This window comes from Pongo pygmaeus, chromosome 11 (assembly GCF_028885625.2).
Source record: "Pongo pygmaeus isolate AG05252 chromosome 11, NHGRI_mPonPyg2-v2.0_pri, whole genome shotgun sequence".
Classification (NCBI taxonomy): Eukaryota; Metazoa; Chordata; class Mammalia; order Primates; family Hominidae; genus Pongo; species Pongo pygmaeus.
The window spans coordinates 97,532,619-97,559,278 of record NC_072384.2 but is presented as its reverse complement, the minus strand read 5'-3'; the positions used below and the strand labels follow the sequence as shown (position 1 = coordinate 97,559,278).

The 26,660-nt window shown below is 40.5% G+C and overlaps 1 protein-coding gene across 4 annotated transcripts in view; it reads right to left on the bottom strand.

Moving 5' to 3' along the window:
• Positions 1 to 26,660, bottom strand: part of MOB4 (MOB family member 4, phocein) — a 51,774-nt gene that overhangs the window by 7,992 nt on the left and 17,122 nt on the right. For 3 of the 4 annotated variants that reach the window (XM_054478375.2, XM_054478370.2, XM_054478372.2), the window contains 4 exons: positions 20,314 to 20,376; positions 8,729 to 8,829; positions 4,174 to 4,216; positions 3,892 to 3,978 (listed from right to left, as the gene is read on the bottom strand). In XM_054478375.2, the coding sequence (XP_054334350.1) occupies positions 3,892 to 3,978; positions 4,174 to 4,216; positions 8,729 to 8,829; positions 20,314 to 20,376 (294 nt within the window). The remainder of the gene's footprint in view (positions 1 to 3,891; positions 3,979 to 4,173; positions 4,217 to 8,728; positions 8,830 to 20,313; positions 20,377 to 26,660) is intronic. The other variant, XM_054478371.2, reaches the window with a different exon arrangement.

Below are 26,660 nucleotides of genomic sequence, written 5' to 3'. Positions count from 1 at the left end.
CAAGTAGCTGAGACTACAGGCACACACCACAACGCCTGGGTAATTTTTTGTATTTTTAGTAGAGACGGGGTTTCACCGTGTTAGCCAGGATGGTCTTGATCTCCTGACCTCGTGATCCGCCCGCCTCGGCCTCCCCAAGTGCTGGGATTACAGGCGTGAGCCACTGCGCCCAGACAGCTATTTTGACCATTTTTAAATGTACAATTTAGTGACATTAATTTACAACATTGTGCAACCATCATTACTGTTTCCAACTCTCAAACAGAAACTATTATGGCCAGGCATGGTGGCTCATGCCTATAATCCCAGCACACTGGGAGGCCAAGGCAGGTGGATCACTTGAGGCCAGGAGTTTGAGACCAAACCGGTCAACATGGTGAAACTCCGTCTCTACTAAAAACACAAAAATTAGCCGGGTATGGTGGTGCATGCCTGTTGTCCCAGCTACTCAGAAGGCTGAGGCAGAGAACTGCTTGAACCTGGGAGGTGGGGGCTACAGTGAGGCAAGATTGCGCCACTGCACTCCAGCCTGGGCGACAGAGCGAAACTCTTGTCTCTTAAAAAAAAAAAAAAAAAGAAAGAAACTCGGCTGGGCGCGGTGGCTCACATCTATAATCCCAGCACTTTAGAAGGCTGAGGTGGGCGGATCACATGAGGTCAGGAGTTCGAGGCCAGCCTGGCCAATAGGGTGAAACCGTGTCTCTACTAAAAATACAAAAATCAGTCAGGCGAGGTGGCACGTCTGTAATCCCAGCTACTTGGGAAGCTGAGACAGGAGAATCGCCTGAACCTGGGAAGCGGAGGTTGCAGTGAGCCGAGATTGCGCCACTGAACTCCAGCCTGGGCAACAGAGCAAGACTCTGTCTCAAAAAAAAAAAAAAAAAAGAAAAAAAAAAGTCTATCACCCTTAAGCACTAACTTCCCATACCTCCCATCCTTTGGCAGCTTCTACCTACCTTCGAATGTCTGTATGAATTTATTCACTCTAGATAAGTGGAATGCTACAGTATCTGTCCTTTTGCATCTGACTTGTTTCACTCCACATAATACATACTGGATTTTAAAGGTTCATCTATGTTGTAGCATGTATCAGAACTTCATTCTCTTTCATGGTTTTATAATATTTCATTGTATATCTATGCTACATTTTGTTTCTCCATTCTCACAGTGTTTTTTTTTTTTTTTTTTTCTCATCAAGCATGGTTGTGGAGGAGACAATGTTAATCAGCTTAACAATAACACACAACCCTCGCACCAACTGTCTGTGGTTTTGAGATCTGCCTTAATAACTAATGTTGAGCATCTTTTCATGTGCTTACTGGCCATTTCTGAATCTTTTTTTGAGACATGGTCTCTCTCTGTCACATAGGCTGGAGTGTAGTGGTGTGATCTTTGCTTACTTCAACCTTGAGTCCTTGGGCTCAGGTGATTCTCCCACTTCAGCCTCCCAAGTAGGTGGGACTACACATGCACACCCATCACACTCAGCTAATTTTTTGTATTTTTAGTAGAGATGGGGTTTCACCATGTTGGCTAGGCTGGTCTTGAACTCCTGACCTCAGGTGACCCACCTGCCTAGGCCTCCCAAAGTGCTGGGATTACAGCTGTTACTGTCTTCGAAATCCAGTATTTATTTTGTGTTTACAGCATATTTCAATTTTGACTACCCACATTTCAAGTGCTACACAGCTACATGTGGCTCATGGGTTACCATATCACTGTATCTTTAGACCTTTAACTGGTTTCTGAATTTTTAATTTGGATGACATTTTGCCTTGTTTTAGCTGCCTTCCCTTCACCTTCCCCCAATTAATTCTCAGGTAACTATTCCTACTCTGTAACAGTTATAACAGCAAAAAGATGGCAAAATATAGCAGGTTACAAAATACCATGTAATGGTGTTTACAAATTTTTATATATTTTTCCAAATATACAATCATAATGCTACTGCAAGTGATCACAATCAGCATGTGACTGTGAGGGCTTGTAGACAGTAAGTTATGTTTGTTGCCTAGAAGCACTATTTGTATAATTTACTCTATATGCTGAATGCCTCTCTTTAATTCTCAAGGATACTGAATAAATGATTATTGGTGCTAAGTATTCTGCTTCTCCCACTTCAGAATCTTCCTAGTGATTTTAATCCATGAGAGCAATTTTCTTAGCTTAGTTTGTCAGTTCCTATAGTTTCCTGACTAAGCAGTTATTCAAAAAGAGTTCAGAAAGTGTCCTTTCAAATTGTTCTTTTGTTTGTATTTTTACAGTAACTCCATTCAATAACTACCACTTGGGAATCCTACTATCACCCTCTCTTGACACATGGCCAGTTCAACAGATCTGGACTTCAGCAAGCAATGCTGCAATTCTAAGACTCAATTTACAGGTCTTAATGCTAATGACTATCCTGTCATATAATATTAATCAAGAAAGAAGTGGATATGAGAATGACAGTATATTTAAGAGTCATAGCACATCACAAACCGGATATCACTTCCACTCTAAAGAAAGAATAATACATCATTACTATTTGCCAAAACAAAACTAGCCTTGATTCAGCCTTCTTGATTCAGTTTCCTAATTGCAATAATCACATCATTCACTACGTTAAGTAGCCAACTTCAGTGAATTATCAATGAAACCACTATGTGGATTTTCCCAGATGTAGACAGATACAATCTGAATACTGCTTCAATTAATTAACACAAAAATATAACATCCTGAATGAAACCAGTCTTCCAAATAAGTACTATACTCTTAGGTACCAAATACTCCTTATTCTGGAGCATTTGTCCTTTTTGAAACAAAAAACATCAGATGCTGATTTTGCAACTAGGGCCTCACTTGTCTTCAAGCCTCAGAAGTCTATCAATATAATGACCACTTCAAGGTCTATGATTCTACAGAATTGGCCTAACCCAATATCCCCAATGAGTCAGTGTCAAGTAAAAAGTAATTATAACAGATTAAATGGGAATACAGATTAAGGGAAAAGCAATGCATAGTTTAAACAACCCAGATGTAAAGACCATTTCTGAGACAACTAAGGAAACGTATACTGGGTATCAGATGATATGAAGAAATTTTTTAAATAAGAAAAAGTAAAAAATTAATAAATAAGTAAGAAAAAGTACAGTAGGCCAGGCACAGTGGTTCACACCTGTAATCCCAGCACTTTGGGAGACTGAGGTGGGCACATTACTTGAGGTCAGGAGTTTGAGACTAGGCTTGCCAATATAGCAAAACCCCATCTCTACTAAAAATATAAAAATTAGCCTAGCATGATAGCGCATGCCTGTAATCTCAGCCACTCGGAGGCTGATGCATGAGAATCTCCTGAATCCAGAGACAGAGGCTGCATTGAACCGAGATCACACCACTGCACTCCAGCCTGGACAACAGAGTAAGAATCCATCTCAAAAAAAAAAAAAGCAAAACAAAAAACTGCTACTGCCTATAGTCTTACCTTGACAAAAACTAAATAAGGAGAAAAACAACATGAATATTTAAAAGCTCAAAAGTAACATTTCTACTTAAACTAGGCATCAGAGTAATCAATAGTTCTTCCTATCAAAAGAAATAATCTGAACAAAAACCTAAATAGGCGTATCTCAATCATTACACAGTAGATATCAGCACAATGTGACAGATGTTAATCTGTAATAGCCAGTGATCATGAAGTGAATTCTAGCCCATGTAATTGCCCAATTATGAAAAATGATGCTTATCATAAGAAATCCTAAAATAGCACTGCAGTAATAACCTCACAACAAGCAACTCAAAGTGAAATAGCAAAATAAACAGTGAACTAAAAACCTTAAAAACTTGTCTAACATTGTCTTGAGAGAGATTTAGGCTATAATAATTTTATTAGTCTATTTCATAAATCCTCACCTCTTTTGGAGTTTTATGAGCTGCACAAAGAAAAATCCATTGTTCAGTTGCTGTCATTTGAGTGCAAGTATCTGGATGGCATTCGCTCTGTTAAAAATAATTATATTTCTTAATATGTAAAATAATAATGAAAAAGCTTATCATTTAGGTTATATTTCCATAATAAATTCTAGAAGAAAGTTAGAAATTTGGATACGTTTTTGTAAGCACATTAAGTTATAAAAACAGAGATTAAAAAAATCAGAACTTTCAATTATAACTTTGACTTAAAGAAAATATTACCTGAAGTTTGACAGCAAGTCCATTTAGCTCAAGGCAGAACTGCCTGAAAATGCAAATACATAAATAAAAAGTCATATCTATTCTCCACAGCAATTTTTAGAATGTTAGCTGCAAAAAGAGAATCCCATCAGTATCATCCCTCCTCCCTCATTACCATTCTCAAAACCACCTAAACTGACAATGACACATTTCTACTAAAGGCTTACAGATTAAAAATAGAAAACCAATAACCCTCATAACATTCAATACCAGAGTTAAGTGAGCTGATCATTCTCTTATATACTAGAAATTAGTACAATTTTTCAGGGAAGTAATTTGGAAATATTTACCAAGACTTTTAGGAAGTATATACTTTTTGACTAAGTCATTCTTCTAAGAATCTATTGTAATGAAATAATGAGATCTGCATGCAGATAAACGTAAAAAGATGTTCACAGGAGCTATATATGCATATGAGAAAATTTCTGAATTGCAGAAAAATTCAGCAACTGGAGGGTAATAAAATGTTGGTACATAGAAACATACAAAGAAATTACAGCAGGGCGCAGTGGCTCAGGCCTGTAATCCCCAACACTTTGGGAGGCCGAGGCAGGCAAATCATCTGAGGTCAGGAGTTCAAGACCATCCTGTCCAAAATGGTGAAACTCCATCTCCACAAAAATACAAAAATTAGCCGGGCATAAGAGCAGGTGCCTGTAATCTCAGCTATTCGGGAGGCTGAGGAGGGAGAATTGCTTGAACCTGGGAGTCGGAGGTTGCAGTGAGCCGAGATCACACTACTGCACTCCAGCCTGGGCAACAGAGTAAGGCTCCATCTCAAAAAAAAAAAAAAAAAAAAAAAAAACATTACAATTGCACTGAGGCCATCAGTTTTAGACAGGTATTTGATAAAAAGACAATCTTCTATGTCACAAAGATAGTTTTACAGCTGTCAAAACACTGAACGTGTTCCCTCCAAAAGTCCTACCTATTAATATTTAGTTCAATGTATCAAGTTAGATAAATCAATACTATGTTTCCCCATCAGAAAAACTGAATCATTTTGGTTCCCAAAACAATGCAAAGCTAACACCTACATAATCAGAAGACAAAAAAAAAAAAAAAAAAATCCCCCCAAAAAAGAAAAAAACCAGGATATATGTGAACAAATTTGGTAAGAAAAACTTCATTTACTTACTGCACATTGTAACAGAAGAAAACAAAAAGGCAAGGGTCAAATTTTCAGTTGTTTGTAACTGCATTTCCTTTCCAGATGCCTAATAATGCTGTCCTTAGATTACAAAAATAACATTATTTCTAAATCACCATATCACCCTCTACTGTCCCCTATCAAGTAGGCTGCATGTTATGTGTTTTTTAGTTGTTTTCCACTAAGTGGTAATAAAGACGGGTTGTGGTTAAGTTTCTTACCCAACCCTTTTACAGCCAAAAGCAAAATTAAGTTGATTCAGCAGTGCTGTGGGTATAATCTGTGGCAAATAATGCAAAACTTACAGCTTCAAGTTAATTTAATACAGGGCTAACATGTACACAGTTGTGCAGCTGAAGAGACCAACCAGAGCTGGAATCCAGCCTACATTCCAGTCACCACGCATGTATCCTGACATAAAGGAGTACCTTTTCCTAATCATTAAGACTCAATATGAGCTAGTGGGAGATTTGACTGAAGTCATCACCCAATCCAAATTAACATCATTATATAATCAACTGCATTAACTAAAAATGGCAAGTATACAGCCTCAAATCAATAAAGGATGTATGCAAAAAAAAAAAAAAAAAAAGAAAAAAAAACCTCTTCCTGGTCAACTAATAAAATGTACACAATACAATAAAGAGATAAAAGAATATATACATGATAGTTAATATGCAACCCAGACCAAAAAGTGGCTAGTAGAAAAAAATAACAAAAGTAAAAATAGCACCAGAACAAATGAAATACTTGTGAGAAATATTTCATGTAAAGTTTTATGTAATGTTTTCTATAATGTTTCATAGAATAAGTTAAATAGGGAGGTAAATGTTTTCTTAGACCTGGAAAAAAAAAAAAAAAAAACCTTGTAACACTAAAATCAGCCCTTATTTGTTAGGAATTATGCTTGTAATGGAAAAAGCGGCCAAGCGTGGTGGCACACACTTGTAATCCCAGCACTTTGGGAGGCCAAGGCGGGCAGATCGTGAGGTCAGGAGATCAAGACCATCCTGACCAACATGGTGAAACCCCATCTCTACTAAAAAATACAAAAATTAGCTGGGCATGGTGGCACACGCCTGTAGTCCCAGCCACTTGGGAGGCTGAGGCAGGAGAATCGCTTGAACCCGTGTGGCGGAGGTTGCAATGAGCCGAGATCACACCACTGCACTCCAGCCTGGTGACAAAGCGAGACTAGAGACTCTTGTCTCAAGAAGAAAAACATAAGAAAGCAGTTATTTTCAAGGCTGATAAAAATAAAGCAAAGGATGTACTACACTAAAGTGCTGTCTTGGGTTGTAAAAATGGGAAAATATCTACAGACTCATACTTTCAATTATTGTGCATTCAGATATATAAAAAAGTTAGAAAATAGTCAAGTAATTTGTCTAAAAACCGGCAAAGGGTACAAAGAAGTCTTAGCATCCTGAAATTGCTGAACTATTATGACACGACATAATGTCTTAGCCATATCTAAAGAAGCATGCAGCATCAAAAAGTAAATATTTTTAAAAAGTGCCTGGAGGCACACAACACAGGAAACATGGTCTAATTTATTCAGGAAAAGTCATATTTCTACTCTATTTATCTAAAAATCAACTTACAAATAATAAGCCCCAATGAACACATACTACATTCTCTATATTTATTAATAATCTGTCAACTCATCCCAGCTCCCATTTGCACTGGGAAATTTATAATTTCAAGAAACACCTAGTAACTTCAGAATATATCTACTTCTAATGTTATCTCCACCTATCCACTAGTTATCACTTTTTTCATTCAAAGGGCATTATAAAAAGCACCAAAACGCCTTACTTCAGGATTACAATTAATCTCTAGTTACCAAAGAGAAGACTGGAAGTTTGCAATAATTTACAGGCAACTTATCAGCTACCAAGACTAGACTAGGAACTAGAAGTAATCCTCTACAAAAACATAAAGTGGCCAAGTGCAGTGGCTCATGCCTGTATAATCCCAGTGCTTTGGCAGGCCGAGATGGCAGGATCACTTGAGCCCAGGATTTCAGGACCAGCTTGGGCAACACAGTGAGACCCCATCTCTACAGAAACAAAGCAAAAAAAAAAAAAAGACAAGTTGGGCACGGTGGCTCACACCTGTAATCCCAGCACTTTGGGAGGCTGAGGCGGGCAGATCATGAGGTCAGGAGTTCGAGACCAGCCTGGCCAACTTAGTGAAACCCCGTCTCTACTAAAATACAAAAATTAGCCGGGCATGGCCGCACCTGTAGTCCCAGCTACTCGGGAGGCTGAGGCAGAAGAATCACTTGAACTCGGGAGGCAGAGGTTGTGGTGAGTGCAGTGATCACACCACTGCACTCCAGCCTAGGCAACAGAGCAAGACTCTGTCTCAAAAAAAAAAAAAAAGACAAAAGACAAAAGATGACACAAAGTTATGCATAAATGGGGAAATGGAAATACTATATTAGTGGTTAAGAGATACAATTAAGGAAAACCATGAAATAAGAATAAAACCCAGGCTGGCATGGTGGTAATCCCAGCACCGTGGGAGGCCAAGGTGGGTGGATTGCTTAAGCCCCGGAGTTTGAGACCAGCCTAGGCAACATGGTGAAACCCTGTCTCTACAAAAAATACAAAAAACTAGCCAGGCTTAGTGGCATGCACTAGTAGTCCCAGCTACTCAGGAGGCTGAGGTGTGAGGATTGCTTCAGCATGGGAGACAGAGGCTGCAATGCGCCAAGATTGCACCACTGCACTCCAGCCTAGGCAACAGATCAAGATCCTGTTTCAAAAAAAAAAAAAGGCGGGGTAATAAGGCCCAAATGAATAAATGTAGAAAGGGTGGCTCAATACTTTGGGAGGACAAGGTAGGAAGACTGCTTGAATCCAGGAGTTTGAGGCTAGCCTGGGCAACATAATCAGATCCTGTCTCTACAAAAAATTAAAAAATTAGTGAGGCATGCTGGCACACACCTGTAGTCCCAGCTACTCTGGAAGCTGAAGTGGGAGGATCACTTGAGGCTGGGAGGTAGAGGCACAGTAAGCAGTGATTGCACCACTGCAGTCCAACATGGGCAAGAGAGTGAGATCCCATCTCAAAAAAAAAAAAAAAAGAAAGAAAAGAAAAGTAGAGAGGTGCAGAGGCAGGTCCAAATTATCAACTCTGAAACCACCTTTCAAAATGAGTGACTGCAGCATAATTTGATCTGGAAACAACCAGTGAAGAAAGCTGAGAACCTTGTCACACTGAAAATGCCAAAGCTTTAAAATTTGGCTTCTTAGTCTGCAGTTACATAGTAAATTTTACAATTCATAATTATCATTAATATGAAAGCTAGTTTTGTGAGAGGTACTATTAGTATTTTGATATAACATAAGGACCTACCTTAAATGTTCATACTTCCACACACCTTCATCTTGGCCTTCAGGTGGTTCAAGAATTTTGTCAATATTGGAGCAATCTGCTCTTATGTTCTGTTGAATATACTAAAAACAAAGAAGTTCTCATGGTTAATTAAATTATATCACCTGGTAAATCTTATGTTAAGTACACATAATTTGTTAATACATAACTGCTCTTGTGGTTCAACTTGCGTTATACACTAAATAGGAAACCAAGTATAGAATCATGATCAGTAACTCAGAAAAAAGTAGGTTACCCTTACTTATTTATCCTTCAATTCAACTTCATTTGGATAGAATCTAGTACATAAATGCAGATATTGTATTTGTCAGGACTGGAACTTGGATCAAAATTGCAAACCATAATTTATTCTTTTTTTTTTTTTTTTTGAAACAGGGTCTCACTGCATCACCCAGGCTGGAGTACAGTGGCACAATCTCAGATCACTGCAATATCCACCTCCTGGGCTCAAGCAATCCTCCCACCTCAGCTTCCTGAGGAGCTGGGACTACAGGCACACGCCATCATGCCGGGTTAACTTTTCCATATTTTGTAGATACAGGATTTCATCATAGGCAATGTAAACATAACTATGGTACATATTGTGATTTGGTTTATATGAAGTGTCTAGAGTAAGAAAATCTATTGAGACAGGAAACAGATTTGTACTGGTGTAGGGCTTGAGGGCAGAGAGGAAGGCACAGGAGACTGAAGATGGCTGCTAATGGGGATGAGGTTTCCTTTCAGGAAGGATAAAAATGTTCTAAAAGGCCGGGTGTGGGGGCTCATGCCTGTAATCCCAGCACTTTGGGAGGCCGAGGTGGGCAGATCACGAGGTCAGGAAATCGAGATCATCCTGGCTAATATAGTGAAACCCCATCTCTACTAAAAATACAAAAAATTAGCTGGGTGTGGTGGCACACACCTATAGTCCCAGCTACTCTGGAGGCTGAGGCAAGAGAATCGCTTGAACCCGGGAGGCGGAGGTTGCAGTGAACCGCGATCGTGCCACTGCACTCTAGCCTGGGCGACAGAGCGAGACTCCATCTCAAAAACAAAACAACAACAAAAAAGTTATAAAATTAGACTGTAGTGATGGCTGTGCAACCCTGTGAATATAATCACTCTAACTGTATAGGGATTTGTATGGTATGTTCATTAGACCCAATAAAAGTTGTTTTAAATGACTAACAGAAAAAACTAAGTTTAAAAAAAAGGCAAGGGAGGGTCACTTTCAATTTTTAAAATGTAATAACATAAAAATTTAAATTTCAGATCTCTGTAATGCTTTATGCAATCTTTTTGATATTCTGAAGTCTACATAGGTTAAAAGGGTGGTTACAAAAACTTACTAACTATAAGGCCTTCTTGAGCCAATCAATTTTGCCTACTTCAGACAATCTTTCTTGAATATCACTTGCTTACTCAAAAACTTTTTTTTCCAAACAAAAGGTCTCACATATTTAGTACTGAACCAGCCTACTGCAGAGCATAGAAACCAAAAGAAAAACCATTGTTCCAATACAGCATGTCCAACTGTCCAGATGGTGACATTTTCAGCTTGATATGGTGACATGATAGAGACCTTGATACAATATTAAATATGTGTGCCATCTCATGTAAAATTCCTTCTAGACCCAGCTTGGTTCTTTTCCAATGTCTCCTCTTAGAGTTGTACCTGATTTTATTACTTAGTTTTCACCTGAATCCACTGGGGAATGGGATGATTTTGCTTTTGTTTCTTGGCCAGGAATCACTTGACTCTAAAAGTCTTAAAGTCTTGTGGGAAGGCATGGCAAAGAACAGAGTCACAAGCACACACCATGATGACAGGGAAAGGGATCAAATACTTTTTTTTTTTTGAGGAGTTTTGTTGCCCAGGCTGGAGTGTAATGGCTCGGTCTTGGCTCACTGCAACCTCCGCCTCCCGGGTTCAAGCGATTCTCCTGCCTCAGCCTCCCGAGTAGCTGGGAATACAAGCACCCGCCACCACGCCCGGCTAATTTTTGTAGAGACGGGGTTTCACCATGTTACTAAGGCTGGTCTCAAACTCCCGACCTCAGCTGATCCACCCGCCTCGGCCTCCTGAAGTGCTGGGATTACAGGCATGAGCCACCGTACCCGGCCTCAAACACTTTTTAATGACTCTTTAATTACTATTGAAACCACTCTCCCTGATTTTTTTTTATCTCATCCTAATGTTTCAAAGTTTTGATTCTCTCTCTCCTTGAGGAGATACAGCTAAAGTGTATACCTTCTCCAAAGGTCACCTCAAATTCCGCATCACAATTCTGTCCAAATCTCTCGTTCCCCCAATACACTCAAGCACTCCCTGATTATTCGAATCCTCACAGAACTCCATCCGATTTCCCACCACATTTGTAATTTGTATATATTAGCAATCTGTCTATTCATTTTTGTCTTTCCTGTTCCCACTACACCTTCTATGAATAGAACTTTTTTTTTGTTTTTGAGATAGAGTCTCACTCTGTCGCCCAGGCTGGAGTGTAGTGGCGCAGTCTCAGCTCACTACAACCTCTGCCTTCCGGGTTCAAGTGATCCTGTTGTCTCAGCCTTCCGAGTAGCCGCGATTATAGGCATGCGCCACCATGCCCAGCTAATTTTTGTATTTTTAGTAGAGACGGGGTTTCACCATGTTGGTCAGGCTGGTCTTGAAGTCCTGACCTCAAGTGATCCACCTGCCTCAGCTTCCCAAAGTGCTGGGATTACAGGCGTGAGCCACCGCACCCAGTCTTCTATGGCTAGAACTCTTAGCAGCATTTATTTCACGCTTAATAGTACAACTTACTAGCACTTACTTTCATGTGTCCCCTTCATATAGTGAGTCCCTGAACACAGAGACTTTTATTTATTTATTTTTTTTTTTGAGATAGAGTTTCGTTCTGTCGCCCAGGCTAGAGTGCAGTGGTGCTATCTCGGCTCACTGCAACCTCTGCCTCCTGGGTTCAAGCAATTCTCCTGCTTCAGCCTCCCAAGTAGCTGGGATTACAGGCATGCGCCCACAACACCTGGCTAATTCAAGACTGCCTAGACTAATTCAAGACTGCCTAGGCTAATTCAAGACCACTTAAGCTAGTTTTGAACTCCTGGGCTCAAGCAATTCTCCCACCTCAGCCTCCCAAAGTACTGGAATTACAGGCATGAACCACTGGGCCCAGCCCAATTTTAATTATTTAACCATATATTTAGAAACTGACTTTACTTATATAATTACTAAATTTTGTTATTAAGTGGAGTTACAAGCTGTCAATCCTGAAGAAATTTAGAATCCTTTTATTGATACCAATTTATATAAAGCAAAAAAGAAATCCTTAACTTAGAAATAAAACAAAAATGCCATTTTGGCCAGTCACAATGGTTCACTCCTGTAATCCCAGCACTTTGGGAGGCAGAGGCGGGCAGATCACCTGAGGTAGAGTTCAAGACCAGCCTGGCCAACATGGCGAAACAACGTCTCTACTAAAAATACAAAAACTGGCCGGGCATGGTAGCACACGCCTGTAATCTCAGCTACTGGGAGACTGAGGCAGGAGAATCACTTGAACCTGGGAGGTGGAGGTTGCTCTGAGCAGCAATCACATGCTACTGCACTCCAACCTGGGAGTGAGACTCTATCTCAAAAAAAATGTCATTTTGTTTTCTATAATGAGTCCTCCACACTTTTAGGCAATAGAGGCAACTATCATTTTTAAAAAATGAGCTAAGAAAGCTGAACGAGGTGGCTCCCGCCTATAATCCTAGCACTTTGGGAGGCCGAGGCAGGTGGATCACGAGGTCAGGAGTCCGAGACCAGCCTGGCCAATAGGGTAAAACCCCATCTCTAATAAAAATACAAAAATTAGCCGGGCATGGTGGCACATGGAGGCTGAGGTAGGAGAATCGCTTAAAACCGGGAAGCAGAGGTTGCAGTGATCCGAGATCATGCCACTGCACTCCAGCCTGGGCGACAGAGCAAGACTCCATCTCAAAAAAAAGGTACTTGAAGAAATAATGCTGAAAAGTTTCCAAGTTTGTAAAAAGATATAAGCTTGCAAATTCAAGAAGCTGAGTAGGCTGAGAAAAAAAGAGGAATAGGGAGTTATTGTTTAATACGTATAGAATCTCAGTTGGGGAAGATGAAAAAGTTCTGGACACGGATGGTGGTGATGGTTGCACAATGGGAATGTACTTAATGACACAGAACTGTACACTTTAAAATAGCAAAAATGATAAATTTTATGTCTCATATACATTGCCACAATTTAAAAAAAGCTGAGTGAACATCAAACAAGATAAACCCAAAGAAATCTACATCCAGACACATCATAATCAAATGGCTAAAACCCAAAGTGGTAGCTCAGGTCTGTATCCCAGCACTTTGGAAGACCAAGGCAGGAGGATCACTCAAGCTCAGGAGTTAGAGACCAGCTTGGGCAACACAGTAAGACCCCATCTCTACAAAACATAAAAATTAGCCAGGCATGGTGGTGCATGCCTGTAGTCCCAGCTACTTGAGAGGCTGAGTTGGAAGGATTGCTTGAGCCTAAGAAGTCCACTGTACACCAGCCTGGAATGACAGAGTGAGACCCTGTCTCAAAAAAAACAAAACAAAGAAAAAAACACCACTAAAGAAGCCAGAAGAATTTGAATGACAGATTCTTTCTCATCAGAAACCATGGAAGCAAAATGGTAAAACATTTTTAAAGTGCTGTAAAACTTAGCAGGCTGAGGCAGGAGGATTGCTTGAGGCCAAGAGTTCAAGACCAGCCTAGGCAACATAGTGAGACCACGTCTCTACAAAAAAAAAAAGTCAGCCAGGGGTGGTGTGCTCCTGTAGTCATAGCTACTCAGAAAGCTGAGGTGAGAGGATCTCTTAAGTCCAGGAGTTTAAGGCTGCAGTAAGCTATGATCGTACCACTGCACTCCAGCCTGGCAACAGAGTGAGACCCTGTCTCAAAAAAAATAAAAATAGAGTCCAGGCATGGTGGCTCACACCTGTAATCCCAGCACTTTGGGAGGCTGAGGAGGGTGGATCACGAAGTCAGGAGTTCAAGACCAGCCTGGCCAAGGTGAAACCCCACCTCTACTAAAAATACAAAAATTAGCCAGGCACGGTGGCAGGCACCTGTTATCCCAGCTACTAGGGAGGCTGGCGGAGGAGAATCGCTTGAAGCCAGGGGGTGGGGGTTGCAGTGAGCCAAGATTGCGCCACTGCACTCCAGCCTGGGAGACAGAGTGAGACTCCATATCAAAAATAAATACATAAAAATGAAAATAAGGCCGGGAGGCCAGGCGGGGTGGCTCACGCCTGTAATCCCAGCAATTTGGGAGGCTGAGGTTGGCAGATCACGAGGTCAAGAGATCGAGACCATTCTGGCCAACATGGCGAAACCCCATCTGTAGTAAATATACAGAAATTAGCTGGGCGTGGTGGTGTGCGCCTGTAGTCCCAGCTACTCAGGAGGCTGAGGCAGGAGAATGGCTTGAATCTGGAGGTGGAGGTTGGAGTGAGACGAGATTGCACCACTGCACTCCAGCCTGGGCGACAGAGCAAAACTCCATCTCAAAATAAATAAATAAAAATAAGGCCGGGCACAGCGGCTCACACCTATAATCCCAGAACTTTGGGAGGCTGAGGTGGATGGATCACTTGAGGTCAGGAGTTCAAGACCAGCCTGGCCAATATGGCAAAACCCAGTCTCTACTAAAAATAGAAAAATGAGGCAGCTGTGGCGGCATGCACCCATAGTCCCAGCTACTGGGGAGGCTGAGGCAGGAGAATCGCTTGAACCCAGGAGGTGGAGGTTGCAGTGAGCCAAGATTATGCCACTGTGCTCCAGTCTGGGTGACAGAGCGAGACTCTGTCTCAAAAAAATAAATGAATAAATAAAATAAAAATAAAAATGTGCTGAAAGAGTTGTCAAGCCAGAATTCTATATCCAACAAAAATATTATTTAAAAATGAAGATCAGCTGGGCACGGTGGCTCATGTCTGTAATCCCAGTACTCTGTGAGGCTCAGGCGGGCAAGTCAAGAGTTCAAGACCAGCTTGGCCAACATGGTGAAACCCTGTCTGTACTAAAAACACAAAAATTAGCTGGGGGTGGTGGTGCATGTCTGTAATCCCAGCTACTCGAGATGCTGAGGCAGGAGAACTGCTTGAACTCAGGAGGCTGAGGCAGGAGAACTGTTTAAACCCAGTGAGCCGAGATCGCGCCACTGCACTCCAGTCTGAGTGACAGAGCAAGACTCTGCTCAAAAAAAAATGAATTGCTAAAGGAAGTTCTTCAGAGAGAAAATAATACAAAGAAAATTGGGAGGCCAGGCGTGGTGGCTCACGCCTGTAATCCCAGCACTTTGGGAAGCCGAGGTGGGCAGATCATGAGGTCAGGAGATCGAGACCATCCTGGCTAACACAGTGAAACCCCGTCTCTACTAAAAATACAAAAAAATTAGCCGGGCGTGATGGCGGGCGCCTGTAGTCCCAGCTACTCGGGAGGCTAAGGCAGGAGAATGGCCTGAACCCAGGAGGCGGAGCTTGCGGTGAGCAGAGATTGCGCCACTGCACTTCAGCCTAGGAGACAGTGCAAGACTCTGTCTCAAAAAAAAAAAAAAAAAAGAAAAAAGAAAAAAAATTGGGAACATCAGGAGCAGGAGATATTGTAAATATCTGGGTATAAATATAATAGACCATTCTTCTCATGGCTTCTTTAAAATATGTTTGACAGGTGAAAGCAAAAAGATTAACGATGGGGTTTTCAATGTATATTGATGTAATATATAGCAACTATAGTATAAAGGGGGAGGAAAAGGGGTGCATATGATAGTAAAGTTTCTACATTTCAAGTAAAGTGGTAGAATACTGATTTTCAGTAAACTGCGCAGAGTACCCATTTAGTAATCAAGTATATAAATATGTCAAAATTAGAATTAAAACAGAATACTAAAAATGTTCAACTCACCCTTAAAAAGACAGAAAAGGGGAAACGGGAACAAACAAAAAGCCCAGAAGGAACAAACTAAAAAGTAATAAAACGGTAGGTCTAAATCTAAATAATAGTAAACATTCAGCACATCAATGTTAAATGGTCTGAACATACCAATTAAAAGAGAAAGTCTGTCAAAATGAACTAAGAAATATGACTCAACCATATGCTGTCTACAAGAAACTTACTTCAAACATAATTATGTAGGTATGTCAAATCATGAAAAAAGAAATACCATACAAATATAAATCAAAAGAAAGTTATCAGGAATGCAAAGGTGGTTCAACATTTTTTAAAAAAAACAATGCAATATGCTACATTAATATACAAACGGAAAAAAGCACACAATCATATCAATGCAGAAAAGATATCTGACAAAATCCAACATATTTTCATGATAAAACCACTCAGAAAACTAGGTTTAAAAGGAAATTTCCCCAACATGATTAAGGGCATTCATGAAAAACTCACAGCTAACCTCAGACTCAATGGTAAAAAACTAAAAGCCTTTCCCTGAAAACCCAAATGAGACAACGATGCTCACTTTCACCACCGCTATTCAACACTGTACTAAAGTTCTAGCCAGAGCAACTAGACAAGATAAAGAAATAAAACGCATCTCATTTGGAAAGGAAGTGGTAAAACTATCTCTATCCACAAATGACATGATCCTATATATAGGAAATCCCAAAGAATCCACAAGAACATTACTCTAAGTGAAAAATGATTCAGCAAAGTCGTAGAATACAAGATGAATACACAAAAATGTTTTGTTTCTATATACCTGTAAGAATCTAAAAAGGAAGAAAGCAACTCCACTTACAATAGAACCTAAAAACTTTTAAATACCTAGAAATAGATTTAAATAAGGAGAGAAAATTTTTTGCAGACAGAAAACTACAAAACATTGCTGCAAGTAATTAAAGAAGACCTAAATAAACGGAAAGACATCTCGTGTGCATGAGTAAGGCTTAATATCGTTAAGATGTCAATGCTACCTAAAGCAATCTAGAGATACGAGGCAATCTCTATCTAAATTCCAATCAACACCCCCCTTTTTTTTGCAGATATGGAAAAGGTGATCCTCGAATTTATATGGAATTGCAAGGGTTTCTGAATAAACAAAAAAAAATCTTGAAAATAAAGAACAAATTTTGTCAGAGCATGGTGGCTGATGTCTGTAATCCCAGCCGAGGCAAGAAGATCACCTGAGCTCAAGAGTTCAAAACCAACCTGGGCAACATTGCAAAATTCTGTCTCTATTAAGAAAAATACAATAAGAAACAAAGTTGGAGGATTCACATTTCTTGACTTCAAAACTTACTACAAAGTTACAGTAATCAAACACTGTGTGATACTGGCATAAGGACAGACATACAGACAAATAGAAATAAATAAAGAACTCAGAAATAACGTGTCACATACATGGCCAAAACATTTCAACAAGGCTGCTGAGACCATTCAATAAAGAAAGGAAAGGCATTTAAACCATTTTTAAGTGTACAATTCAGTGGCATTAATTATATTCCCAATGTTGAGCAACCAAAGAAAACCCTGGGCCTAACAGCTTCACTAGTAAACATTTAAAGAAAATACCAAACATTTAAAGAAAAATTAATGCCGGGTGTGATGGCTCACACCTGTAATCCCAGCACTTTGGGAAGCCGAGGCAGGTAGATCACGATGTCTGGAGTTCAAGACCGGCCTGGCCAAGATGGTAAAATTCCGTCTCTAACTAAAACTACAAAAATTAACCAGGCACAGTGGCAGGCATCTGTAATCCCAGCTACTCAGGAGGCTGAGGCAGGAGAATCGCTTGAACCCAGGTGGCAGAGGCTGCAGTGAGTTGAGGTCGCGCCACTACACTCCAGCCTGGTGACAGAGCGAGACTCTGTCTCAAAAAAATAAAAAAATAAAAAAAAGTAAGAAAAAGAAACACATGATCATCTCAATAGGTGCAGAAAAAGCATTTGACAAAATTTAACACCATTTTATGATCTAAAAAGCACTGAATGAACTACAAATAAAGGAAACAACTTCAATATAATAAAGACCATATATGAAAAATCCATAGTGAACATCATACTCAACAGTGAAAAACTAAAAGCTCTCCTCTAAGATCAGGAAGAAGACAAAGATGCCCTCTTTCACCACTTTTATTCCAAGTAGTACTGGAAGGTCTAGCCAGAGCAATTAGGCAAGAAAAAGAAAGAAAACAGATCTAGATTGGAGAAGTAAAATTATCTGTTTGCAGATGACATGGTCTCATATGTAGAAAACCCTAATGATTTCACACCCAAAAAACCTGCGAGAATAAATGAACAAATTCAACAAAGTAACAGGACGCTTCCCCCTATTTTTAAAGAAATAACCATCTGTACATTTTTCTTCAAAATTTAACCAATTTCTAGGCATAGAGCTAGATCTAGGTTTATATTCCTTTATCTTCCACAAGGCCTAACTCATTGCTAGCTATATAGTGAGAACCCAATAAATGTTTGCTGATTGAACAGCACTTTTTCTTTTCTTTTTTTTTTTTTTTGAGATAGGGTCTCTGTCACCAGCCTGGAGTGCAGTGGCACAATCACAGCTCACCATAAACCCTATCCTCCCACCTCAGCCTCCTAAATAGCTAGGACTACAGGTGCACACCACCTAACCTAACCTTTTTATTTTTTACAGAGACATGGTCTCACTATATTGTCCAGGCTGGTTTCAAACTCCCAGCCTCAAAGTGATCCTCCCTCCTCGGCCTCCCAAAGTACTAAGATTACAGGTGTGAGCCACCACACCCAGATGGGTGGTTTTTAATGCTCAAATAATTCAACTATATGTCTCTTTTATTTTCTAAGATCTTCAAACAACATAACAAATCCAAATAGCTATCTACTTTTTTTTTTTTTTTTTTGAGATGGAGTCTTGCTCTGTCCCCCAGGCTGGAGTGCAGTGGCGCGATCTCGGCTCACTGCAAGCTCCGCCTCCCAGGTTCACATCATTCTCCTCCCTCAGCCTCCCGAATAGCTGGGACTACAGGCACCCACCACCATGCCTGGCTAATTTTTTTGTATTTTTAGTAGAGATGGGGTTTCACCATGTTAGCCAGGATGGTCTCGATCTCCTGACCTTGTGATCCGCCTGCCTTGGCCTCCCAATGTGCTGGGATTACAGGCGCGAGCCACCGCACCCGGCCAGCTATCTACTTTTATTATCTGGCTATCAAAATGAAGCCAAACAGCCTCGATTTATGGTATATTTTCCCTTTAAAAATGTTATCATCAGCCAGGGCAACATGGTGAAACCCCATCTCTACAAAAAAATTAGCCAGATGTGGCAGTGTGCGCCTATAGTCCCAGCTACTTGGGAGGCTGAGGTAGAACAATCACCTGAGCCCAGGAAGTTGAGGCTACATTTTGCCATGCTCAAGCCACTGCACTCCAGCCTGGGCAACAGAGTGAGACCCCATCTTAAAAAAAAAAAAAAAAAAAAGACAGGTGCAGTGACTCACACTTGCAATCCCAGCACTTTGGGAGGCCACAGTGGGTGGACTGCTTGAGCCCAGGAGTTCAAGGTGGGCAACATGGCAAAACCCTGTCTCTACTAAAAATTCAAAACAAAAAAATTTAACCAGTGCCTAATCCAATATACTAGTACGCTCCAATGTATATTATCTTTTTATTAGCCCCTTAATGAAATTGTATTTTGGTTTTGTTTTTTGGTTTTTTTTTTTTTTTTTTTTTGAGACAGAGTCTTGCTTTTGGCCAGTGGAGTGGCATGATCTTGGCTCACTGCAACCTCCGCCTCTTGGGTTCAAACGATTCTCCTGCCTTAGCCCTCCCAAGTAGCTGGGACTACAGGCGCATGCCACCACGTCTGGCTAATTTTTTACATTTTTAGTAGAGACAGGGTTTCACTGTGTTAGCCAGGATGGTCTTGATCTCCTGACCTAGTGATCCACCTGCCTCGGCTTCCCAAAGTGCTGGGATTACAGCTGTGAGCCACCGCACCTGGGCTATTTTTATTTTTTTAAGAGACAAGATCTCACTCTGTCACCCAGGTTGAAGTACAGTGGCACAATCATAGCTCATTAGACCCTTGAAGTAGGATCAAGTGATCTCCCTGCCTCAGACTCCCTAGCTACTGGGACTACAGGTGTGCACCACCATGCTTGGCTAATTTATCTTTTTGTAGAAACAGGGTCTTGTTATGTCGCTCAGGCTGGTCTTGAACTCCTGGCCTCAAGTGATTGGCCTCCCAAAGTGCTGGCAGCCACGGTACCCAGCTTAATATGCCATCTTAAAACAAAATGAGGGTTGGCTAAACTTTTAAATAGGCATTCCATTAATTCAGTGGAATCTTCCCTATGCTAAAAGATATAAGAATACTTAACTATGTCAAAGAGGTAAAATGCTTAGGTTATTGGAGTTGTAAAAGGAACTATTTTGTTTTGTTTTGTTTTGTGAAAGAGCACGCTTTATTGGGAAGCAGACTGCTGCACAGTGACCAACAGACAAAGGCCACCCAATGGGCACTTACACATCGTACTCCAAAAGACACAGGGTGAAAAGAAACTATTTTTATTACCTGTTGAACAGCTAGTGTACTGTCCATTTCATCAAAGGATTCATCAGGCCAATTATAGAAATCCTATAAAAATAAATTCACGGTTAAAGCACATACAAAATACTATTATGATTAACTTCAATTCTTAATAAAGATCCAAAGCTCACACTAGAGGGGAAGAAAAAACTTTTGCAATGCAATTATCAGTGAAATAAGGAAATAAATTTTATTCAACTTTTCTTTTTTACAGACAGGGTCTCACTCTGCAGCCCATGCTGGTGTGCAATGGAACAATCATAGCTCACTACAGCCTCAAACTCCTGGGTGTAAGCAATCATCCCACCTCAGCCTCTCACCTTAGCTGCCCTATTCTTAGGATTATAGTCCTGACCCACTGCGCCTGGCTGTTTAATGTTTTTTAAATGAACATTAAGATTTTATTTAATTGAAGTATAAATTACGTTTTTTCCAATCACAAATTCCTCAAATACAGCTCCCATAAACCTTTAATGTATTACTTAATTGGGGAGATAAGTCTATCACTTTTTTATGATGGTTAAATATCTCTCAAAAAGTTACAATGAAAAAAAAACTCCAGACACCAAAAAGTAAATCAGATTTTTACCAAAAGAGACTAGCTAGCATTAGTAGCTAATTTACTGCTCCATAATTATTATTATTATTATTTTGAGACCACTCTGTAGCCAGGCTGGAGTGCAGTGGTGCGATCTCAGCTCACTGCAACCTCCACCTCCTGGGTTCAAGTGATTCTCCTGCCTCAGCCTCCAGAGTAGCTGGGACTACAGGCGCGCACCACCACGCCCAGCTAATTTTTGTATTTTTTGTAGAGAGAGGGTTTCACCATGTTGGCCAGGATGGTCTGGATCTCTTGACCTCGTGATCTGCCTACTTCAGATTCCCAAAGTGCTGGGATTACAGGCGTGAGCCACCATGCTCAACCCATAAGTATTATTTTAAAAAGAAATTATAAATTATTATTCTCATTCCAAATAGAGTTTTGAATTTCTAAATCAAAATATGGGCACCATTAAAAAGTAATCATCAGGCTGGGCATGGTGGCTTACACCGGTAACCCTAGCACTTTGGGAGGCTGAGGCAGAAGGATCACTTGAGGTCAGGAGTTCGAGACCAGCCTGGCCAACATGATGAAACCCCATCTCTACTAAAAATACAAAAAATAGCCGGGCATGGTGGCGTGCGCCTGTAATCCCAGCTACTCAGGAGGCTGAGGCAGGAGAATTGCTTGAACCCAGGAGGCAGAAGCTGCGGTGAATCAAGATCAAGCCACTGCACTCCAGCCTGGGTGACAGAGCAAGACTCCATCTCAGAAAAAAAAAAAAAAAAAAAAAAGAGTAATCACCCATGGGTACAAAAAAAATAGAATGAATAAGACCTAGTATTTGCTAGCACAACAGGGTGACTATAGAAAAAACCAATTTAATTGTACATTTAAAATAAACTAAAAGAATCTAATTTTTTGCAACATAAAGGACAAATGTGTTGTGGGAAGTCAGGGACCCCAAACGGAGGGACCGGCTGAAGCCATGGCAGAAGAACATGCATTGTGAAGATTTCATGGACATTTATAGTTCCCCAAATTAATACTTTTATAATTTCCTATGCCTGTCTTTACTGCAGTCTCTAAACACAAACTGTGAAGATTTCATGGACACTTATCACTTCCCCAATCAATACCCTTGTGATTTCCTAGGCCTGTCTTTAATACCTTAATCCTGTCAGCTGAGGAGGATGTATGTCACCTCAGGACCCCGTGATAATTGTGTTAACTGTACAAATTGTAGAGCATGTGTGTTTGAACAATACGAAATCTGGGCACCTTGAAAAAAGAACAGGGTAACAGCAATTGTTCAGGGAATAAGAGAGATAACCTTAAACTCCAACCACCGGTGAGCTGGGCGGAACAGAGCCATATTTCTCTTCTTTCAAAAGCAAATGGGAGAAATATCACTGAATTCTTTTTCTCAGCAAGAAACATCCCTGGGAAAGAGAATACGTGCCTGGGGGTGGGTCTATAGATGGCCCCCTTGGGTGTGGCCGTCTTCTATGGTCGAAACTGTAGGGGTGAAATAAACCCCAGTCTCCCATAGCGCTCCCAGGCTTATTAGGAAGAGGAAATTCCCGCCTAATAAATTTTGGTCAGACCAGTTGCTCTCAAAACCCTGTCTCCTGATAAGATGTTATCAATGACAATGGTGCCCAAAACTTCATTAGCAATTTTAATTTTGCCCCGGTCCTGTGGTCCTGTGATCTTGCCCTGCCTCCATTTCCCTTGTGATATTCTATTACCTTGTGAAGTATGTGATCTTTGTGACCCACACCCTATTCGTACACTCCCTCCCCTTTTGAAAGTCCCTAATAAAAACTTGCCGGTTTTGCGGCTTATGGGGCATCACAGAACCCACTGACATGTGATGTCTCCCCCGGACACCCAGCTTTAAAATTTCTCTCTTTTGTACTCTGTCCCTTCATTTCTCAAACTGGCTGACGCTTAGGGAAAATAGAAAAGAACCTACGTGACCATCGGGGCAGGCTCCCTGATACAAATGCTTATGGTGATGGATACCACATTTACCCCCCTGATGTGATTATTACACACTACATGCTTGTATCAAAATATCTCATGTAACCTATATATATATACACCTACTATATACCCACAAAAATTTTAAAAAGAGAAGTAAACGTCCAAATAAACCAGCTTTCTATTAAAGGGAATATTTTTATTTCTTCTTCTTCTTTTTTTTTTTTTTTTTTTTAAGAGACGAAGTCTCACTTTGTTGGCCAGGTTGGTCTCAAACTCCTGGTCACAATCAATCCTCCAGCCTCAGCCTCCCAAAGTGCTGGCATTACAAGCATGAGCCACCATGCCTGGCTTAAGGGGGATATTTTTATAGAGCATCTTGCCCTGGTTCTGGAACTCTCTGTAGTTAATACAGTTAACAGACATTCCCCTAAGTGATTAAGAACCTTTCCATTTCACTGATTTTTCAGAAAAGTTTACCTATGTAACCTCAGTGGGTAGCACAATGCCTGACACATCTTTGGAGCTCAAATGTCTCAGGTAAAACTTGGTGGGGAGGGGGTAAGAGTAAACCAATAATCTATAAACCTGTATATAAACCTGTAAAAACAATCAACAAAGATTAAGTCTTCAAAACCTTGAGCAAAAAAAGCAAATTAGAAGTAAACACAGTGTATATAAAATGAATAAAAATTTAGGCCGGGCGAGGTGGCTCACGCTCAGCACTTTGGGAGGCCGAGGCAGGCGGATCATGAGGTCAGCAGATCGAGACCATCCTGGCTAACACGGTGAAACCCCGTCTCTACGAAAAAATACAAAAAATTAGCCAGGTGTGGTGGTGGGCGCGAACCCGGGAAGCGGAGTTTGCAGTGAGCCGAGAGCGCAGCACCGCACTCCAGCCAGGGAGACAGAGCAAGATTCCGTCTCAAAAAAAAAAAAAAGTTTAAGTGCAAGGCATACTTATGGATATAATGCATATATAGTAAAAGTATACAGAAAAGAAAAGGAATGATAGGGTAGAAGACAGAGAATGTCTTCCATAAGGATTCAACTATATTAGCAATGTCCTCGTTCGGACAGTAGGTAATGAGTATACCTTTTTAAGTGTCTTAAACATTTCATCTTTTTTGAAATAGCTGGCCTATCTGGATGAAAATGAACTAATTTTATTAAAGGAAAATATCAAGAAATAAAACAATCTTCTAGAAATGGTTCCAGGATTCCTTTTCTTAGACATTATCTAACTATTAAAGAGCAATTTTAAAATTTTTCCTATATGATCTACACTAAAGTTTCTACCGATACTCTGTCTATTCTTTCCTTTTTAAAAAAACTAAGAAAGTTTACAGAATATTGTTTTTAAAATATTAGAAAACATATGTACAGTTGGCCCTCCACATCTGCAGGTTTCATCTGCAGATTCAATCAACCAGGAATTGAAAATATTCATTTCAGGGGAGAAAAAAAATCCAGAAAATGTTATATTGTTGCTGACATGTACTATGTACCTAGTTAGGTCTAAGATAGTTGCGAATGTACTAAACATGTACCGTCTTTTTTTTTTTGGTCATTATTCCCTAAATACAGTATAAAAACTATTTACAGAACACTTGCATTGTATTAGGTATTATTAAGTAATCTAGAGTTTATTTAAACTATATAACAGAATGTGCCTAGGTTATATGCAAACACTATGCCATTTTACATAAGAAACTTAAGCATCCTCAGATTTTGGCAGGGGGTGGGGGTACAGAGTCATCCTGGAGCCAATCCCCAGAGGACACCAATGATGACTATATATAGAAAAGATGTTGAGAATGAAACGTTTCGCCTTATCATAACTGTGACATATTTTAGATGCCTATGAGAGACACCAAAAATTCAGCTTAATATTCTCATTAATTTAACCAACAAACATTTATTGAAAACCAACTATGAAGCCCAGCGTGGTGGCTTGCGCCTGTAATCCCAGCACGTTGGGAGGCTGAGGCAGGAAGATCACTTGAGGTCAGGAGTTCGAGACCAACCTGGCTAACACGCTGAAATCCCGTCTCTACTAAAAATACAAAAAAAATTGGCTGGGCGCAGTGGCTCACGCCTGTAATCCCAGCGCTTTGGGAGGCCGAGACGGGCGGATCACGAGGTCAGGAGATCCAGACCATCCTGGCTAACACGGTGAAACCCTGTCTCTACTAAAAATACAAAAAAAAATTAGCCAGACGTGGTGGTTAGCGCCTGTAGTCCCAGCTACTCAGGAGGCCGAGGCAGAAGAACGGAGTGAACCCAGGAGGCGGAACTTGCAGTGAGCCAAGATCGTGCCACTGCACTCCAGGCTGGGCGACAGAGTGAGACTCTTGTCTCAAAAAAAAATAAATAAATAAATAAAAATAAAAATAAAATTAGCCGGGCGTGGTGGCGGGCACCTGCAATCCCAGCTATTCCGGAGGCTGAGGCAGGAGAATCACTTGAACCGTGGAGGCAGCGACTGCAGTGAGCTGAGATTGCGCCACTGCACTCTAGCCTGGGCGACAGAACGAGACTCCGCCTCACCAAAAAAATAAATAAATAAAATAAAATAATAAAAAACCTCCAGGTGCAATGGCTCACGCCCGTAATCCCAGCACTTTGGGAGGCCCAGGCGGGCGGATCACCTGAGGTCAGGAGTTCGAGACCAGCCTGGCTAACACGGTGAAACCCAGTTTCTGCAAAAAATTAGCTGGGCGTAGTGGCACGCGCCTGTAATCCCAGCTACTCGGGAGGCTGAGGCAGAAGAATCACTTGAACTCGGGAGGCGGAGGTTGCAGTGAGCCGAGATCGCACCATTGCATTCCAGCTTGGGGGCAACAAGAGTGAAATTCTGTCTCAAAAAAAAAAAACAAAAAAAAAAGAAAGAAAAAAAGAAAAAAGAAAACCAATTATGTGCCTATATTCCAGTCTAACCGACTTTTTTTTTAATGTAGGAAGATACTCCACCTACTCTCCTATAGTCTTTTTGTTTCTTTGAGACCAAATTTTGCTCTTGTTACCCAGGCTGGAGTGCGATGGCGCGATTCCGGCTCACTGCGATCTCTGCCTCCCGGGTTCAAGCGATTCTCCTGCCTCAGCCTACCGAATGGCTGGGATTACAGGCGCCCACCACCACGCCCAGCTAATTTTTTGTATTTTTAGTAGAGACGGGGTTTCACCATGTTGGCCAGGCTGGTCTTGAACTCCTGACCTCAGGTGATCCGCCTGCCTCGACCTCCCTAAGTGCTGGGATTATAGGCGTGAGCCACCGCACCCAGCCCTCTATTATAGTTTTTTACTTTTTTTTCTTTTGACCCAATAGGGAAGGAGATATTGTTCTAAATATATCATTTTAGAATAGACCCATTTCACTAAAGGAAATTCATGTGATAAACAAGATAGGACAAACTATGGCATAAGCAGTCTTTTTTATTTTTTATCCTTTTTCTGTTATATTTTATCTAACAACCTTGATCCATGACAATGTGAAAAAAAAAGACAATAAGCTTTCTTCTATGTGACTTACAGCAACATAGCAAGTATGTTACGATATTAAATATTTTATTTTCTAACCTTTCAAAATTAAGTACATGAATAAATGAGATGATTCTCAGAATATGAACACAAAAGTCTACTTCTGAACATAAAAATGTAATCAGAAACAATGTTTCCACAGAATAAGATGTAAAGGTATCTGAGAAAAGAGCATTTGGAAGTAAAGTGTGGAAACGGTAAAAAGCAAGCATATGTAACGGATAAATTTCCAGTAGTATGAAAACAAAACTGTCAGTAGGAGTAA